The 13,833-nt window shown below is 37.6% G+C and overlaps 1 protein-coding gene across 39 annotated transcripts in view; it reads left to right on the top strand.

Annotated features, from left to right (window-relative positions):
- The window catches only part of PAM (peptidylglycine alpha-amidating monooxygenase), a 150,019-nt gene that overhangs the window by 82,286 nt on the left and 53,900 nt on the right, over positions 1–13,833 (top strand). For all 39 annotated transcript variants that reach the window (XM_088157307.1, XM_088157302.1, XM_088157296.1 and 36 more), the window contains 3 exons: positions 2,352–2,439; positions 9,517–9,602; positions 11,282–11,365. In XM_088157307.1, coding sequence (XP_088013433.1) covers positions 2,352–2,439; positions 9,517–9,602; positions 11,282–11,365 — 258 coding nt within the window. The remainder of the gene's footprint in view (positions 1–2,351; positions 2,440–9,516; positions 9,603–11,281; positions 11,366–13,833) is intronic.

Here is a 13,833-nt window from a genome sequence, read left to right as displayed (position 1 = left end):
CCTTAGTAAGAACAGTATTTATTAAGGTATCTGTAATAAGTTTTATAATAGTGCTTAAAGGTCCTATCCATGCTCTAGGATATCATTGTAATAGGCACAATGTGGGGTGAATAAAATACTTCCTGAAACACTCATTAGAATAAATACTTGCAATGAGAGAGTGGGAGAGAAATAAAAAGAAACAGAGAGACAGTATTAAGCAGCCTCACAGGTGGTGGCTTCAGCAGCTAGCAGGCCTAACCTTCAATTTTACCTTTATTGAAGGCTGAAACCCCCCAGTCCAAGCCTGGACTGTCTGACTGGTAGTTTCTCCAAGAAATGGCTCTGCCGACTTTTATGGGAGGGACAGCTTTGATCGTATTGTTTGGAAAAAGAACTTTAGTGAGGTGAAAACAACAAACAGAAAGGCATGCAGTGTACTAGGAACAAACCAGGAAAAAGCAGGGTCTAGGGTAGGGCAGGGATATTTATACACTTGGGTGCAGTAGGGGGTTAAGGCAAAGTCTGAGGGAGAGATCCAGTGGGAATGGGTGATGAAGAATATTACAATTTCTGCAGTGAAAAGTATCCAATAGTAAAAAAGAGAATTGAGAACTTTCTAGTAACAGTCTACATAACTGAACATGGGGGATCTTGGGAGCAAGCCTTTTGCTTACCATGATTACAAGGGTTTTCACACGGACTTAGGCTAGGATTTTCTTTTTGCCCTGCTGAGCCAACCCCAACAGAAGGCTGTCTTTGTAACTGGTACTTAGGGCAGATTTTTATAAGTATTTGTTTTGACAATGAAGTATGGATAACAGCAGCTTAAAACAGCCCAAACATCTGAAATCTAAGGTAGGAATTCCACAGAATGACGCGTGTCCTCTGCCGTGCAGAAAAAACATGATTTAGCTCCTAATGGTTAATGATAAAAACATCAAAACAAAAATTGTCCCTATAGCACAGATTAAATTTTTACCTATGAAATTAGCAGACTTTGCTTGTAGAAAAATAAAGATGTTGGGTGGTCTCTAGACTTCCTTCATGTGGCAATTTCTGTAGTTCTGAATTCATATATATCAGTCAAAGTGCCTTCTCAGGACATCTGAGTACCTCTCTTATTTCCCAGACCAAACCCTCAGCTGTGGCATGCTCATTTCCTTACAGTCTGCCACCCATCTTCAAACTAAAACTTAACTTGCATGCCTTAACTTTTGGCTGGTTTTCCTTACTTACCAGAACAGATCTCAGCTCCACAAATTGGAGAATAACCCACATTATTATTCATTTTAGGAACCCTGCCACAGCTCTGTGTTAAGATACTGATTTCAGAGTGCGGGTAATGCCATAAACTTCAGGAGCAGAATAGTGTTTCAGTGGTTTGTAGCTTCACCATCTCCCCATGTTAACAGCTAAAAGAAGTTATTTGCAGGCGCCTTGCTGTTAATGTACATGTACACAGGGCAGGAGTAACTTGTCTTCAGAATTTCTGCTGTAGTACAAGGTTAAAAATTGCATTCCCTGCAACCAGCATATTTTTTACAAATAATGTAGTTTGCTTTTAGAAATACCATCACTGTGCATTCATGGTCAATAGTATTCCCATGATGTTGGTAAAATTTTTACTTTGCTAAACAGGATCACGAGTAGTTGAGAAACCAAACCAGTGTTTTATCTGTGGTATAGTTTAAAGAACGGACATTTTAGAGGTGAACATTCACATCTAAGTTTCTAATAAAGAGAAATATTTGGGCAATGAGATCGTGCTGACTTTAAACAAATCTTGTTTTTCATTTCAAAGGATTTGATGTATTACTGAGACTCAATCATAATCCCTTCTTGGAACTGTTGTCCCACGAAAGATGCAGGAAAAATGTAAGCCAGGTAGAATACTGGAAGAAGATATCACTTAATGCATAAGATTTAGCTGCTCTTAACTGTAACTTACTGCTTTTCTGTATTTTTTATGAAGTACAAAAGAAGTAGAAGAGTATTATTAAATCAGAAGTGCATTTTTCAAAGGTAGACTGCAGTTAGGCTGGTGACCATAAAACTTTGTCGTTTGAGATACACTGGTATATTAACTAAGTATCATATTGAACTTTTGTGGCAAGTACCATGGTCTTGATGAGAACTTAGAGTTTCTTTTTCTTAATAAATAAATGACGTGCCATGTTTTAGCTTAGAAGGAAGGGTATTGAATGAAAATTCAAGGAACGTGTGTGTAAGTGGAATGCAGAAATAAATGGATGGGGATGTACTTCCTTATTTGTAGTATTACAGGGAATAATGGCATGAGATGATTTTGGTTATGTAATTTATGGTGAGATTATGGATAGCTTACTTGTTTTGCCCTCGCTCTTTTTCAGTTGACTTTAAGCCTCATGCCAGCATGGACACAGTCCATCATATGTTACTGTTTGGATGTAATGAACCTTCCTCTACTGAAAACTACTGGTAAGAGTTACATCTTGCTTTTGTTATTAACCAACTCTTTTTCAGTGGTAATTGCTTAAACCTTTTCCAGTGTCCGAATCTCCTGGAAAAGTAGGAAAATTTGAAATGAAGAAGAAATGTATAACAATTTAATCTTTTCACACTGAAAGTGCTTTGGTTTTTTTTTTAACTAACTCCATATTCTTCATGACTAATTGACTGTCTTCAGAAGCTATAGTAAAGAGAGTGTCATTGAATACCAAGAAATCTAATCTTCAACCTATAGCTGGCTACTTTTCTCTGTATGAAGCTGTGTAGCACGTGTTCAGAATGAAACTGAGTGAAGGATAAGCTGAAGAACATTATCAAGTGATTTGGTAGTTGACTTGCCCTTCAAAATAGCTAAGTAGTGAGGGCAGAGGGAAACACCCAATGCCAGTAAAATAGGTGTGTGGAGGCAAAGTGAAGAGAATGCGAAGATGGGTGGAAATTAATTGTCTGTCCAGTAATTTTGCAAATTTTCTGTAGGTTTTCATGAGAGAGCAGATAAGGTATTTTTGCTGATGTTACAAAGGTATATGAATTATTCTGAACTGTAAAACAATTTTAATATAGGTGTTCTGATAAATTATGATTACATAACTCTATCTATGAAGTATTTACCAAAAAGGTAACTAGACCTGGCATTTAGAACTAACAGAATAGTATAATATATTTTCAGGAAAAATACCCCAAAACATTTTGAATGCCTGCTTTGGGAAGATGATATTTTAAACATACACAACAGATACTCCTCAAAAGTCTTATCTCCTGTTTACGTAACAGCCAATAGTTCTAATATTGAAAATGTTGTAATCTTGCACAGTTGTGCAAGAAAAGCAGATGCTTAAGAAGTTCAGACCAAAGCAAAACTGAAAGCATAAAATTTCTTTTAATTTCTTTTCCCAGCTCACAACTTTTCTGTTTTTTATTGTATCTTACATGATAGAATATACTTGAATGCTTTAATGTGAACAGTATACCAACATAAAAGTTTTCCATTCTGACCTTTTAACAACAGGTGAGCATCCTATTTAAAACAGTAGATTGTACTTGGAGCTTGTGCTGTTCTCATATTTCTGGAAGTAGTTTTAGTAGAGCCTTGAAATAATGTGTACATCATAGAATTAAGATTTTTACAGATTGATCAGGAGCCTGTGTTGAGATGAAGTTATGAGACAATGCCTAAGTAAAATGTAACTAATGTTCTGAGGTTGTAGAAGAGATGGATCCAAAGCCAAAAAACAAAGTTCTTCGAAACTGAATCAGGCTGAAATCCCTGTTTTGAGTCTAGAGTTCAGGTAGTTTGAGCTCTGGCTGTACCTTCATTCTCCCAGCAGAAGATTCATACTGTGCAGTGTGGCAGCTAATGCTGCTTTTGTTCTTGGTTGCTGTACTTAACACCCACCTGTCAAACAACAAGATACATATTTGGTTGTGGTGGATTGAGTTTGGCTGGACACCTGATTCCCACCAAGCTACTCTATCCCTCCACTCCTCAGGATGGAAAAAAACTCAGGAGTCAAAATAAAGGCAGTTCAATAAGGCAAAAGCAAACGTTGTGCAGAAGTGGAGGAAAACAAAATATTTTATTCTCTACTTTTCATCACCAAGCCACTTCCCAGGAAGCAAGACTTCAGCATAAGTAATGGCTGCTCTGGAAGATAAATGTCATAAATAACAGACGTATGTGTGCATGTGCCCCTACCCCCCTTCTCCTCCTTTCTTCAACCTTTTATTGTTAAGTGGATATAATATGGTATGAAACATTTCTTTAGTCAGTTTGGGTTGGCTGGCCTGGCTGTGGCCTCTACTAAGACCTTTACCAAACACTGCTATGTTATCAACACCCTTCTAGCTATTCATGTGACTCCCAGCACCATGAAGGGTGCTGAGGGGAAAATTAACTCCATCTTACCCAGACCAAATACATTAGTGCTGTGTTTATATCTGCTATTTCAAAATTTTTAAGTGCAGGTTTTGATTATGTCTTGCTAGTTTTTATGTGTAGTTTCTGAGATTTCCTTTGCTTCTCAAAATTAAAGCTCTTCATTAACTGTCTCACAGTTTCACATCCCTGTTTTTTTGCAGCAGTTTGCAGCTTTTTATCTTGCTCTGCCCACAGTTATTTGCAAGGCTAGAAAGATGATCATGTGTTTTCTACACAAAATAGACTAAAGAGTGCTAGAAATTTCTAACCTAATTTTTTTAAAGTAATTCTAATGAATATGTGTTATTGGTCTTCATTGTTGTTTATTTTGTTCGGTTATTTGCTGTTCCTTTAGTTACCGGTAGGCTAGCAAATTATGACTTCTCTTGCTCTTACATCTAGTAGGGAAAGAACAGTTATTTGAGCAGACTGCTGTTTAGGAGGGATCTTTCCCTTATTTTTCACATGCTCAACATTTTTACAGAGCCAACTTTGATTCAATGAGGCATGCCACATTGATTTTTTTTTTCTTACTTCTAGTTTCTTTTTCAAAGTTCTGGCAATATTAGTTACATATAGTTTTTGAAGTCAAGTTGTGTTTTTTACCATCATGATGTAGATTAGTTGTATAATGGAAAAACAGGTTTTTAGGAACATTCAGAATTCAAGGTCAAAGTTAGTTTTCCTGAGGTGTGAAGTTTCATTCAGGCCAGTTTTGAGTGGGGAGGAATGAGAAGCATGCAGATGACTCTGTTGGGATTAGCTGCCCTTTGGCCATAGCAGTGCTAAGCCAAAATCTATGATGTCCGTCTAGCCTGCTGACTTTTGTGGTGGTTTGACACAATTCTTGAAAATGTCCCTGGCCTTCCAGAAGGCTGTCAAGTTATATGGAGCCTGCTCTGCTTTCAACATTCACTGCAATGTGGTAGAATCTTTATCTGAACAAATGCTAAAGGTTGTTCTCCCTTCTTAAAATACACAGGTCTTTCCACAGGAAAAAAAAATAGTTGCCCAGGGCTCATTGCTTCAGGTGTTGCTCAGTGCATTAAAAAAATGGCATAGCTGCTTCTATTCCTTGATCGTAATTAATCTAAAAACAGTTCAGCCACAATGACAAGTTTTGCCTGAGCTGACAAACTGTGTTGAAATTGAGGTAACATGCCTGAACTGATTGATAAGATCAGATTCTCTGTATATAATCAGGAATGTACTTGAATGCTTTAAAAGAGTATGTTGAATTATTCAGAACTTGTGAGTCTCCTGGCAAGACAGGTCTTGTGCTGTGTCAAACCTAATGCTGAAATAAGCTCTCATGGATGAGCTGATTCATAGACACAGCCTTTATTTTGAGATCAGGCAGGGCAACTTTAAATAGTTTATCTAGTGCAAACAAATGTATAAGTTCAGGTCATAGATGACTGTCTGGTACTTCCTCTATCAGATTAGTTGTTTCTGTTGGCAGGAAAGAATGGGTGTAGACACCTTTGACATCAATAGTTCAGTAGAGGTTGCAAAAGATGTCATGACTAGTTCAGTGAAGGACTTTTATTTCACTGCATGAGGGAGAGTGGGGACAGTAGAAAGAATTTTATTTTTAGGTGTCGTTTCTTGCCATTGCTACTGTCCCAGAATGTTCTACAACATTCAAGAGCTAAAAGTGATGATTTGTCTTAGTCAATCACCTTAGTTGCCCTTTTTAAAAGTCTTCGTTAGTTTTGAGAAGTGCAGTGTAATAGAGAAAGATATAAAATAAGTTATTTGTTACCATAACCAATGCAAATGTGCTAAAGGGATAGCCAAATACTGGTCTTCCTGACACAGTGAAATGTTTTACTTTTAGTCTATGTAAGCAGTCAAAATGCCAGTGCCATTAATAAAAACAGCTCTTGAGCTTACTCAGGACTGGGGAGAATGCCTTTGAGAAGTCCAGGAGAATTTGCAAAAAATGCAAAGATCCAAGAAGCAGTCAGTAAACTCTCCCTTAACCCACTCAATCCCAAATTTTGAGTCAAAATCAGTTTTTAAAACAATACTGTATAATATGCAACTATAGTCCATTTATAAGACATTCTGTGTCACTCATTCCGTTTTGAATGTCATTTTTTGTATGTAAAGAAGGTATGAATTTCAATGATTTTTTTGTTTATTAAATTTGTACTTTTTACTAGCTCCCTGCTTTTCAATCTGTTTATCTTATTACCTCTTTGCAATCTCCTCTTTACTAGCTCCCTGCTTTTCAATCTGTTTATCTTATTACCTCTTTGCAATCTCCTCTAGGATTTTTTTTTCCTGAAAACTTAATGTTTCTCAAGATTATCATTGATGGTGAAATGAGAGAATTGACTATTTTTTAAAAAAAATGAAAGAGCAGTGTCTGCATTTCATCTTTGTCCCCTGCAGTCTTCCCCCTCCAGTCTGGTAGCCTCTTGGAATAAAATTTAAAGCAGCCTGCACAGGGTTTTTTCCTAATCAATGTATTCTTAGAAATACTGTGGTATAAATTGAAGACTGTTGGGCCCAAAATGGGGTGGTAAAGCTGTGACTGTAGTTGTAGTTCCTTATGGCATTCCTCCTAAACAATCTCTTCTACAAATTTCCTAATTGTGCAGCTCAATACCAGATTAGATCCCTGAAGTCGCTTCGGTTTTTTTATATAGTAGCAGTGGGAAGCTGCCTAATTTTCAGCTGCAACTGCATCCATCAAACATTTCACTTATTTTGAAGTAAGTTTTGATTGTCCTTTGGGACGTGGGTGTGTTTGAAGGGTAAGGTGACCAAACTGTTAGTTATGAAGGTCTAGAAATACATGTTGTGAGTTTAACTACTAAAAAAGATGTGGTGTGTTCCCTTTTCTCTGATACTCTTATGGTTATGGCAGAACTATCAGTCAGAATTAAATACAGTAGCTAGGCTGCAATAAAGCTCACTGGGATCAAAGAAATGCATAATGTCTTGCTGAGGTGGTTTGATACATGTGCCAGAAGAGCTGGTTATCCCTGAGAGATACCTGGAAAGCATCATGATCATTTGCACATATGGCTCAGCCATTCTTAACAGAAACATGATTGAGCTGCATCTGCTAAATGTTCTGGTCTTTGGTGTGTTTATACTCTTCCACACACTGTTTATACTTTCCTCACAATTTCAGATGGCTAAAACCATGCCTTACATATACAAATGTTTTCCCAGGTGTCATTTTACAGAGCAGGGGCTGTACCATATTAGTTTAGAGTGAAACATTGGCATGGGTGCCAACCTTTGTCACATCTGGCTTGAGTCTGTTGATGAAGTCTGAATAGGTTCAGGGAGAGGCTTTCTAAAAGTCATACCTGTGTATGCTGCACCTCTGGGATGACTTCTACACTCCATGATCAGGGCCATGGATGCTTTGCCATTGGAAGAAGGTACAAATACACCTATAAATAAACCTTTGCCCTAATTCAGGATGAAGAGGGAGAAGTGTATCCTTAGGGCCCCTTGTTTGATTATCCATGTGTATCATCATGAAGCCTCCACCCACATAGAACAGTCAGTGCCTTCTTGGGTGTGGTCCTGTGTAGGAGCTGTGGGTGGTCAGGACGGTCTGGACTGACAGATCTCTGTAGCCAGGTGTTGGAACTTGTGGTTTATTGCAAAGGGCGTGGGTAGAAGGCCCTGCTTGAAGCTGCCAGCCACAGCAGGCCTGTGAGAGCAGGAGGGCAAGAGTAAAAAGAGTAAAGAGAGAGCAAGGGGTAAGAGGTAAGAGCATAACAGGGTTAAGAGCGGTGGGAGAGTAAAGTAAGAGCATAAGAGAGCAAGCTTCCCGTTACAATACATTAAATCTTCTTCTATGTTGAGTATTCTAATTTTCACTAACCAATCTAATACAAGATACAAATCCTATAGTATTTACATACAGCCTATAAGAATCACTACATTACCATACTGTGTTACACTTTAAACCCTAGAAACTACTCTTTGGACCCCCTTTACCAAGCTAGTAGGGTCTTCTTTGCCCTTTTGACCTGTCTGCAAGCAGAGGGAATTGTTCAATCAAGAGGGGATTACTTTCAGCTGGCCATACTATTGTTTTCTAGTTGTTCAGTAACTAAGGTTTGGTATCTCAAAGATGGCTTTCATTCTGATCGTGCTTATACTTTCCATATTCTCAAAATCTTTTGCCAGGCAATCATATTTATACGGTTTTCCATTTTCTGGCGTTGTACATTGTGTTGTACCTTGTGCTGTCTGTACAACTGTGTCTGGCCTTTTACAGATTTGGTAGTGTTTCTGCCTCAGGTTTACCATTTCTTGCAGATTTAATGTATCTAGAATTTACCAGTCTTTGGGAGTCTTTCATTCTTCACCCTCAGTGTCATCTGCAAGGTGCTAGCTGCAGAGGCTAGGGACAACTCAAGCTCTCTGTTACTGTAAATAGTTGTGACATGATTGTGGCCTGATAACTTGGCAAACTCTTCTTTTTTCTTTTTGTTTTCCCTTAGGTTTTTGTTTTGCATGTTTTTTGGTATGTTTGTTTGGGATTTTTTTGGTGATTGTTTCTTTTGTGTATGTTTATGATTTTTCTATTTTGAAAAACAAGAAATTGTGCAGTGGAATAAAAATTAACTTAAAGCAATGAGCTCACATTAAGTACAGTAAAGAGCATGAGTGCCTCCTGTATGTGGGTTCATACACAGCTTTTTTTGACAATGATTTTTTAAATGAAATTTTAATAACCAATTTTATGTTTTGTGGAGTTTTTTTCTGCTTTGTGTGTGAGTCCTGTTCCTCTGGGTAAATGTGGCAGCCATTGTAATTTTGTATCACCTGAGTTAATAATGCCAGAAATTTTCATACAGTTCATGACCATAAAACGTTTCTTCATTTTTTCCATCGCTGATTAATAGACTGGCAGGGCCCATCAGAACTGTCTAACTGCCTTAATGCAAACAGAGGAAAATAAAAGAAGGTGGAACATATACCAATATCCAAGAAAGCAATCTACATTAAAAGAACTGTGTTTAATCAGCATACATTCAAAAATAATGTTCACAGATCTTAAAATTAGTGGTTTTGCATGTAATTCACCTGCTTTTTTTGATTTCAGAATTTTAAAAATAATATTCCCTTTTCTTTCCTCATATTTTTAGGGACTGTGATGAAGGAACATGCAAAGATAAATCTAATATTTTATATGCTTGGGCAAGAAATGCTCCACCCACCAGGCTGCCCAAAGGTATTGGCCCTTTAATATGTAGTTCTTGTGTGCAAGGGCAGGGGAAAAAGGAGGACATGGAAGTCAGAACCTGGCATATCTGGGAAAATCCTGTACTATTTTTATTATGTCTATTATGATAGAAACTGTTTAAACATCAACTTCATTAACTGAAGTATTATGCTACATATTGTGGGTTTTTGTCATTTTGTTTGCTCTACCATTTTGGGTTTCTGTAGGGGATATAAAAGACAGAGGGAGAGATAACTATCATAATATACTGTTTATTTTTATATAGCATTAATCTTGCATTTCATACTGTATATTACTAGAAGGTTACCATATATGTATCTTTCAGTAGCACACAAATGACATTAAAATATTTTTGTTTGTTTGGGAAGACACAAACAAGTTCAATCAAAACACTGAATTTTTTCTGTTTAAAGTATACATTGACAATGTGTTTTTTATTTTTAATGCTTTGGAGCAGTTGAGCAACATGCTTGTATACACATTTTCTTGTATGACAGACAACTCAGCTGAATTAAATCAAAACACTTTAAGCTACTTGGAGTGGGATGGCTGGAAAACAGGGTGAAGTGCTTCTTTGTAATAACCACTAAGGGTCTTAGAAATATTTACCATCAGTATATCCTTGATCTGAAAATATCTTGTATTTTAAGTATTTTTTCTTTCATCTTTTACTGCCCGTTTGCATAACCAGGGACAGTATGAGGAAAATGCTTGTTTGAATAATCCATTTACACACTTACAAACATGAATGTTACTTGATTTGGTTATCAGAATGTCAAGATTAAAAAAAAATTGTTGCATGGCAGATTCTATAGAAGTTTCGTATTTAGAGGATTCTGGGGAAGTTTTGCTGTTGAACCCCAGCTGGTAATACTTTTCTTCTACTTTTCTGTGCAAAAATACAAAGTTTGTAGGGAGTATTCATGAAGATGCCTCATTTGTGCGCAGAGAGGCTGCAGTCCCATTTATAAGTTGGCTTAGTCTATTACGTGGGATTCTCTGACCAAATATGAAGAAATTGCTTTCTCTGCTTCTTTTGAAAAATGTTCATTGTAGAACTGGTTTAGAAAAATCCCTTTTGGTGATGGTGAGAACTTAAAACTTCATTATTTTAAATTATTTAAAGCTTTTCTATTTTGTTTTGTGCCTGTGCTTGCTTCTCTTATCAAGTAACATAGCTGCATAATTTCCTCAAGATTTTTTCTACATATAATATTAATTTTAATTTAAAAAAATTTACTGCTAACCTTTTTCTCTTCTCATTTTCAATGTCTTCTTTTTAAGTTAGTGTTAATTAGTTTGTATTATGCAGAGGTTGTATAAGAAATTAAAGTTCAACTAAATCCTACATGGATGATAAGACTTCATTTTTATTTTGGATTCTTACAAAATCTGTATTAATGTTCTTTGATTGAGAGACTTCTCTGCATAAAGCAGATACCTATTCATTCATAATTAAGTTACGGTCCTAGCTTCTTAGTTTGTTTGAGATCATGTGCTGGTAGTTTCCTGGGTTTCAGGACAAAGGTTTCTTCAATGGTGTCTGAAATTTTCTACTCCTTCACTCTTAGCCAGTAAAGTGAGTTGTATTTTTTTTATATTGTCAGTGATGGTGAATCATCTTACATTTAATTATTTCTGAAAACAATACATTTTCCTTCTCTTAGGTGTTGGATTCAGAGTTGGAGGAGAAACGGCTAACAGATACTTTGTTCTCCAGGTACACTATGGAGATGTTAGTGCATTTAAAGGTACGCATTTTGGAAATTTGCTCTGTAAGTTGTATTAGCTACAGCATCAAAAATACTTACCTGTAGAAACTAATTTTTCTGTTAGTGCCATTTGCGAAGACCAGTGGAAATATTTGTAATACGGCTTGTGCATTAACTTGACTTCATAAACTTGACTTACCTCTGTAAATATTTAAAAGGTGAACACTAATTTTTTTCTTCAAAAACTGTGGAGCAAATGACTTAGACTAATTACAAAGCAGATTAATAATTTTATGTTTAGGGAGAAATTTGGAGTTTCTATGTATAATTCAGTGTTTTGTTTAATGAAGTTGGAACAAATAGGTGTAAACACACTTAACCTGTCATGTTACTTGAGTAGACTGTGAACAGATTCACTGGCCAATCAGTCACAGTATTTGTGTTTGGAAAAAACGTAACTTGTGGAGACAGTGTCTTTTTTTGTTTGCGTGTTTGTTTGGCTTGGTTTTTGGGGTTTATTTTGTTAAGATTAAACACTCATTTCAAGCATAACAATATGCTTATTCTTGTCACTGAGTGTTTCATAGAATCACATAATGGTTGAAGGTTGAAACAAACCTTTGGAAGTCTTCTGTCTCGTGTCCTCTCTGCTCAAGCAGGGCTACCTACAGCCAGTTGTCCCAGCCCATGTCCAGGTATATTCAGGAGTAGAAACACCCCAGGGCAACCTCTGCCAATGCTTAGTCACCCACACAGTGAAGAAGTTTCCTGATGTTCAGTGGAAGCTTCCTGTGTTTCAGTGTGTGCCCATCACCTCTGGTCCTGTCACAGAGCACTGAGAAGAACCCGGCTCCCTCTTCTTTGCACCCTCCCTCCAGATCTGTCTCTTCTTCTGGCTGAACAGTGCCAGCTCTCTCAGCCTTTCCTCACAGGAGAGATGCTCGCTTCATAATCTCTGTGGCCCTTTGCTGGACACTCTCCATGTCTTTTTCACACTGGGGAGCCCAGCACTGGATACACCAGCTGTGGCCTCACCAGTGCTGTGCAGAAGGGAAGGATCCCCTTTACTGACCTGCTGGCCCTCCTTTGGCTGATGCAGCACACAGCATCATCTGCCTTCTTTGCAGCAAAGGCATGTGGCCAGGTCATGCTCAGCCTGAGGAGCCCCAGGTCCTTTTCTGACAAGCTGCTTCTCAGCGTGTTGGTGTCTGGAGTTGTACCTTCCTGCATGCAGGACTTGACGCTTCCCTTTTTTCTTCATGAGGTTCCTGCCAACACCTCTCTCCAGCCTGTCCAAGTCCCTCTGGACGGCAGCACAACCATCTGGTGCATCTCTCACTTCTTCCAGTTTGGTATGATCTGCAGCTGCTGAGGGTGCACCTGCCCCATCATCCAGATCATTAATGAAGATGTTGAGCAGTATTCATTCCTGGGCTATACCAGTAGTTGCCATCCTCAAACTAGACAACCATTCCACCAGTGTTCAGTCCACCTCACTGCTCATCTCGACCACGTGTTATGAGCTGGGATTTGGGAAATTTGAATGTTATTAATGCACATTGGCATATTGATGATCAGTGATTTTTGGAGATTATTTTATTTATGTACTTTTTGTGTTTATATTTCATGTTGCAGTTTGTTCTTTGAACTTGAAATGCCTTGTTCAGACACGTTTGAGTGTCTGAACATATATTTTTGCTTTCACTCTGTAAATCACATCCTGTGTGGAGTTTTTGGGTTACAGCGTCTCTGGTCATCAAGAGAAAAAAAATTGTGGGTTTTCATTCCTATGGAGCTCATCTGTGATACATTAGTGCTGCAGGATTTAAACAAGAATATGAAGGACCTCATGGGCTGAGTGATAATGAAAATGTTGGACTTGAAAGAAGAGAAAGCTGAGTAAGAACAAAAAATTAAGGAATGAAAATGCATTACAACAGTAGTACAAGTTGTGCCTGTGGCCTCTCTATCCTTCTGTGGTATCATGGTAAATAATCCACAGACTATACTTGGTTTTGAACAGAGAAGTTATCAGATAGGTGCAGCTTCCCAGTGCCATGCAACCTCTCTTCTGTATATCTCTGGCTAGGTTTGGGAAATATTTAGCTAGAATTTTAAGCAGTACTGTCTGAAGAAGACGGTATGGTTTCTGCCATGACATGAAGATATAATATGGCTTAATGGCAATACTGGTAAGAGGAGGAGGAAAGAATAAATGGAGTGTGCTAGCACTGTTTGAATGGAGCATATATGCAAATGTGGACAGCTGAAGTTGAAAGAATTGACTTTCATGAGAGAGTTCAGACCCTTAAAACCTACATGATTCTTTGCCTGCTGAAATCCTGAATAATTAAAGTTGCAAACCTCCGAAGAGAACATATTCATCGACAGCCTGCTCTTCATTATTGCTTGGGGACATTGAGCATTCCCACTGTTGATTTTCACTCTTAAGTATAATATATGAGTATGTAGTTATTAAAAAAAAAGTAGATCAGTAACCTTCACAT

Source organism: Sturnus vulgaris, chromosome Z (assembly GCF_052056855.1).
Source record: "Sturnus vulgaris isolate bStuVul1 chromosome Z, bStuVul1.hap1, whole genome shotgun sequence".
Taxonomy (NCBI): Eukaryota; Metazoa; Chordata; class Aves; order Passeriformes; family Sturnidae; genus Sturnus; species Sturnus vulgaris.
The sequence above is the reverse complement of the archived record's forward strand: the minus strand, read 5'-3'. Positions and strand labels throughout refer to the sequence as shown.